The sequence below is a fragment of the Vigna unguiculata genome, chromosome 5 (genome assembly GCF_037176805.1).
Source record: "Vigna unguiculata cultivar grain cowpea cultivar isolate G323 ecotype 2 chromosome 5, ASM3717680v1, whole genome shotgun sequence".
NCBI lineage: Eukaryota > Viridiplantae > Streptophyta > Magnoliopsida > Fabales > Fabaceae > Vigna > Vigna unguiculata.
The window spans coordinates 53,178,129-53,184,354 of record NC_140796.1 but is presented as its reverse complement, the minus strand read 5'-3'; the positions used below and the strand labels follow the sequence as shown (position 1 = coordinate 53,184,354).

The 6,226-nt window shown below is 33.2% G+C and overlaps 1 protein-coding gene across 1 annotated transcript; it reads left to right on the top strand.

Moving 5' to 3' along the window:
* The first annotated feature begins 201 nt into the window (after positions 1 to 201).
* LOC114183180 (uncharacterized) lies at positions 202 to 5,640 on the top strand. The gene is made up of 7 exons (XM_028070102.2): positions 202 to 744; positions 1,830 to 1,929; positions 2,620 to 2,685; positions 3,917 to 4,031; positions 4,233 to 4,315; positions 5,060 to 5,121; positions 5,364 to 5,640. The coding sequence occupies exons 1-7, from the start codon at positions 590 to 592 to the stop codon at positions 5,476 to 5,478; spliced, it is 696 nt and encodes a 231-aa protein (XP_027925903.1). The 5' UTR covers positions 202 to 589; the 3' UTR covers positions 5,479 to 5,640.
* Positions 5,641 to 6,226: the final 586 nt, after the last annotated feature.

Here is a 6,226-nt window from a genome sequence, read left to right as displayed (position 1 = left end):
ATTGATATAAAAGTGAAATGAATAATTAAAGATGAAATCTAGTTGTAATTAATGTTTAAAAAAGTGATTTAAAAATCTTACAAAGAAAGATATTAGTGAGATGCAAAAAGAAGAACAGGAGGGCAAAATTGTAATCGTCTGTGTAGCATGAGAAGTTCGTCCCGTACAAATTCTATGTATAGTGGCCCAGTGGGTAAGGAGTTGCAGAAAATCTTAATTCCTTAAAAGGCAACTTTTTTTCTTTTTTCTTCAATTTTTTTTTCAAAAAAAAAAAAAATAATACCCTCTCTCTCATCTCTCTGCAGTTTCATTCAATTCCGCCTTCAATCAAAACCCCTCTCTGCTTTCGCTCTCTTATCTCTCTCTTCCATTTCCTTTCTTCAATCTCACCACTATCGCTTTCACCTCTTTCTCTCTCTCTGGCTTCGATTTTGATTTTGGTTTTTTTTTTTTCCCCTTTTCGTTTGGGTCGATGGTGTTGGGCGTGTGACGGTAATTGGCGGGAATTAACTGTCAATTCCGATAGGCCATAGGTGGAAAGGTTGAAACTTGAGGCGTTTGAAGAAAAGGGGTTATCGTTTCGTCTTCGATGGCGAACCCATCTGGGAACCATCAAGAACACACGCACGTGTCGTCTTCTGCTCCAGAAACTTCAGGTGCGGCTCTCGCCATGAAGCACAACCCTGGCATCTCCCTCGATTGGACCGCCGAAGAACAAACCATTCTCGAAGATGGACTCTCCAAGTGAGTATATCTTTTTCTTTTGTTTTGTGTTTTATTTGAGTGTTGTTTTTTTTTTGGAGGAGATTGGGGGTGTTTTTTTGTCTTTTCTGTATGCAATTGCTAAATCTTATCTTTGTGGTTTCATATGATTGGAAGTGGGTTTTGATGGCTTTCTTTGCCGAGCTGTGCTTTCTAGACTATCTCAAGTTCATAAACAAATCGAACTCATTTTCCTTTTATAAAACGAGTTGAATGAGCTAATTTCTTCCCCTAGTCTAAACATTAATTGAGTTTAATATTTTAGCCTCAACTCAACTATGTTCCACTTTGTAGTTTTAATTAATTAAGATTTTCTTTTTTTATTATTCTGTCAAATTCAAAAAATTAAGTACTGAATCAAAAATATTATTGCTATTATAATTGCTACTGCTACTACTGCTGCTATTATTATTAATTATAAAAAAAAAAGACAAGCTAACAAGCCTAATTAATGTGAACTTAAAAGCTAAAGCTTGTTGGCAACGAGCCAAAATGCAAGCTGTCTCATGAATTCAGTTAACTGATTTCCAAGTCGACTCATGGATGATCCTTTCAAACTAAGTTTTCAGTTTGAGTCTAAGAGTATAAAAAAATCCTAAACCAATTTGGGATTTTGGTGGCTGTTCAGAGCCTCATTCATAAGATGTTTATATTGTATTTTTAATGTCATCATCTAGTAAATGCCTGCTCACTTTTGTTTACACAAAGATTTACTAGAAACTAGGACAATCAAAAACTGAATTGTGTCATATGCATCTGTGGAGATATCTTCTATAAATCGATACTTGACTCGTTGTGGTTGTGATGGCTATTTGAAATCATAACAACATAGGAAACTGACCTTTTGAAATTAATATTATTTTCAAAATCTTTATCAGTAGTGATATTTAATTATTTGCTTAAATAAAAAAGCTTGATTTTCTATGTACTTAGATTGTACGGTAAATTCTTTTTTGTTGTCGTCCTATTTGATTCCTTCCTTTGGATGAGAAAGTGTGCATTTGTGAAGTTTTATATGGGTAGTTTTAGTCATTAAATTAATGAAGATTCCAAATTTCTCCTCTTAGGTATGCCTCAGAATCCAACATAGTTCGCTATGCGAAGATTGCCCTACAGTTACAGCATAAAACAGTTCGTGATGTAGCACTGCGAGTCAGGTGGATGAATGTAAGTTAAATACTTGTTGGTTGCTGTCTAAGTTGTTTATGACATTCTGAAAACCTGTTCCCCCTAAGTTGATAAGAGTGCTGTTATATCAGGTATAAGCATATATCTATATGTATGTACATCAATTTCTTATCGGTTGGATCATATATCTACAAGGTTGGAGGCTATCACTTATCATGATTCTTTTTTAGAAGATTGCCATAAAAGTGTTCAAAGGTTTAATGAGGGTAGCTCATGCTTGTGCAAATTTCTTGTTTGATGGACACGTCAAAATCTATTCTTAGATTTGTTGTTGCATGATTGATATCAACTGGATATTGGAACTATACATTTATAAATTTGACCAGGTGTTGGCCTGTTATGCACTCCCTCGTGAGTTTTTCATGACCTGTTCTTCAGCTTAGATGAAAGATTCTTAATAAGCATTCTGAACTACGTAAGATACCTGGTCAAATTCTTCAGGACTAACCATAATTTTGCTTTTGTAAAGAAAAACGTCAGTGATGACTGGATCCACCATTAGCATGGTGTGAGATACCTTTTTTGATAAGTTCTTAAAGACTGATTGCTCCCCACCCTTTATATAATGCAAAAAGAAATAAAAAAGCTTACTGTTATTTTTGGGATTGCTTTATACTCAGTGTCTGTGATCACTTATTATAATGACTTTTATTTTTCATTTTCACGCAGAAGAAAGAAAATAGCAAGAGAAGGAAGGATGATCATAATTTAACTCGGAAAAGTAAAGATAAAAAGGTACTGCTTTCATTAATTGGATACTCTTATAATTATTGTATTAATTTTTAGATTGTTTTGTGTTCCACTCTTATGCATGCCTAAAGAGATGCCTTTTTAAATGTCTTCTTGTAATATATGAATATTGGTTGTGTTTAAACCTGTCTATGTGGGTGAATATATCCAATACTTGGTGCCTTATGCTTGCTCATGCTGGGATCCTGGGACTCCTAATTTCAAGTTTCAAAATATACATATTTAAGTAAGAAATTTGTCTTTAATAACCTATTTTTATGGTAAATTCTCTTGATAGTCTTTAGATTGGTTCATCCTCTTGTTATGTGGATCAAGAGCTTACGTCTGGACACTTGCTTCTGTAGATTGCTTATAACTGTTGAAAAGGCCTTTCCTTAGTTCATATAATGTATCCTACAAATCATCTCTTCTCCAGAGACTGGCCTTCTATTTTCATTTCATTTTCTCCTTGTATTATTTTTCTAAAAGCAAATGAAGACAAACTTTTAGAATTCATATGCAAGCATATACACTTCATTACAAATTATTAGTTATTATTTTATTTTTTTGTGTGGTGAGACAATTATCACGCTTTTGAAATTTGTGAAGATAATAAACTTATCTAGAAGCTCCTTTTCTCAGAAAGCTAAAGAGCACAAAAAGAAGCTTTGCTGCATGTCATGATAACAAAGTGATATAGTCCACTTCTTTTTACATAACATTGTTAGCTTCTGTGACAATAATATCCCCTATTTTCCAAATCTGAATATCCAAAATTATTTAAGCAGTAGGTATTCTTGCACCTTCTATTGCCGGATTTCTTGAAGTTTCATTTCCAAGGAGAAAATGTTGCATGAATGTTTCATATGGAATTTGAGTCTGCTTTCAGTGTGTTCCTTTTAAACGCGTGATGATTGCTCAACCAATTGATGGTTATTATTATTGTTTAAGTTTTGGAATAGACTGTTTATTGTATGTGTTAAATTTTCTAACCAGGAATAATATTGAATGTGATTTTGTCTCCTCATTTCTTTTACTCTTCAAATTAGGTGATAATTTAGCATCACGGATGTTTGAAATACTAGGAAAAGTGGAACAAAAGAAAAGTAAAAAGGAAGAAAGCTAACTAAGTGTCATTGGGTTTGTGAAATACTGGAAACACTAGGCTCTTTCTTTATTGTTTATATTAATGTTCAATCGGACTTTAGATGCTTAGCGAGTTATATCTGGTTTCCAGGAAAGGGTTTCTGATCCTGCAGTAAAGTCATCTAACTTTGCTGCTCGGTCCAATGTCTCTCCTTATGCTCCACCAATGATTACAATGGACAACGATGATGGCATCTCTTATACAGGTTCAGTATCTTAGTCTAATACCTTGTGAATTTTTTCATAGATTTGGATGTGGTGATTTGCACCATGCAAAGATGACAATGCAGGCTTCTATGCCTCAATGTCTTACAGGAACTTCTTTCACCTTTGAAAAATTTAGTGTACTCACTTTGTTTCTTTAAACGTTCAAACTTCTGTTTTTGAATTTGGATTTCTTTTTTCAGCAATTGGTGGTCCCACCGGTGAGCTATTAGAGCAAAATGCACAGGCCTTGAATCAAATCTCCACAAATCTTTCTGCTTTCCAGGTGAGTTGACAACAATTTTAACTGATTTTCCCTATTTTGTGGGGACAAGACCACCTGACTATAAATTGAATTTCTGAGTCAGACTTCTTATGAATGCTTTTGTATTCACTGTGTGGCTGTGGGTGTTGGGCAGTTTATTTTTTCCTAGCTCTCTTTTGACATTTTCTCTGCACACCCTTCTTTTAAATTCATTTCATTCTGGTCTTTCAATTCATTTTTGTGTTTTCTTATCTTCGTCAAGAATTCTAAGATCTAGGATGTTGTCAGAGGCACTGGGAGCCATATTTATGGTTTCTTCAATTATAAATTTAACGGCAATAAAACAAAGGGAAAATAGATATGAACAATTATATACTTCAGTTATTTTCTAATTTTATCACATTCAATATATATTTTGTTCAAGTGTTATCACACAAATGGATAACTGAAGCAACATTTATAAACCTGCCTTAATTCTGAAGGCAATATCACAGAATTAAGTTAAATACCAAATACAGAGAATGAAGTATTAATATCTTATATTAGCAGAGTGATAACAACATTTCTATGGTCCCCGAAAATTTCTCGTGTTTGTTGTTTCATATCTTGTGTTAATTTAATCAACAATCTAGCATGATTGGTGTTCTAGTTTTTATTTTTGGATCCGTAAATGGTGTTCTAGTTTATTGCTGTTGGAAACGGTTCCATTATAAGGGGTATTTTTTGTGGTTTTAAAGCTAACCTGGAGATGATTTTTGTTTCCAGGTACAGGAGAACATCAATCTTTTCTGCCAAACTAGAGACAACATCCTTAAAATTGTGAACGAGTGAGTTGTATTTTTTTTTTGGTTCTTTTCTATGTTTATTCTATTTGTAAGTGCTTTATTTGTTTCTCTTTTTATATTGCGGTCTATGAATGCTAGCTTGTCCTTTCCTATTTTGAGTATAAAGAATTTATAATCCAAAGTTGGCATTTTAATGAAAGGAACAAAGAATTATTTGAGTGTAATTTTGACTTTAGTGGATTTTGATTTTTGATGTTAAAAGCTTAGTATTTATGTGTTTTCAGGTTAAATGATTCACCAGAGGTGATGAAGCAAATGCCACCTCTTCCTGTGAAAGTGAATGAAGAGCTAGCCAATTCCATACTTCCAAGAACAGCTCTCCCTCCACAATCATCATAAACATTCATTGCATATTTCTACCTGCAATAACTTCCAAACGCCAATCAACTTCACCCAATATTTACTTTTGGAAAAAAGAGAAAGCAAGAATGAATAATTATTGTTGATAATCATCAAGTTGAATTAGTTTCAAAATAATTTTATTTTATTTTATTTTTCTAATGTTGGTTTCCCTGCTTTTTGTTCCCTTGTTGGCCTAACTTAGCTGTACTATAGGAATTATTTAGTATTCTTGGTATTAATTGAGTTAAATTTAGGTAATTAGGTCAATAAGCTGTGGTATAATTTTATTTATCGTTCGTTATTTCTGTGGGTACATTTCATTATGCATATTTCATTATATTCTTGTTAATAATGGTGTTTTATGAGGGTCGTTTATGAAATTAATAAATATAGGATTGTATTACAAATTATGTTGCTATTGTTTTTACCGTTGTATTAAATGATAAATAGTTTTAACAGATTCTCTTTCACATTTTGAATACGTGAAGTGTCGTTTTCTGGTGTTATAATTAATACATGGGGACATGGCAGAAAGTTGAATTGTGCAGTCAAATGCGTATTGTCAGGTACTTTCTGGCAACCTTGGAATGGCGGTGCTCGCTGGGGAATCACCATCACCCACATATTTATTCTTCTTCTTTTAATATATGCTCTAGGGGTTTTCTTTCTGCACCACCATGGGGTGTGAAATACACAATTAATGCCCAATCTGTCCGTTAATTATATGTTTTAAATATTAAATTAA

What these genes read in the sequence shown, in the direction of transcription:
- LOC114183180 (XM_028070102.2), top strand. Translation starts at nt 590, where the DNA reads ATGGCGAACCCATCTGGGAACCATCAAGAACACACGCACGTGTCGTCT. An exon ending in CTCGAAGATGGACTCTCCAA is followed by an intron (nt 745 to 1,829) that starts GTGAGTATATCT and finishes TTCTCCTCTTAG; the next exon opens with GTATGCCTCAGAATCCAACA. An exon ending in TGATGGCATCTCTTATACAG is followed by an intron (nt 4,032 to 4,232) that starts GTTCAGTATCTT and finishes TTCTTTTTTCAG; the next exon opens with CAATTGGTGGTCCCACCGGT.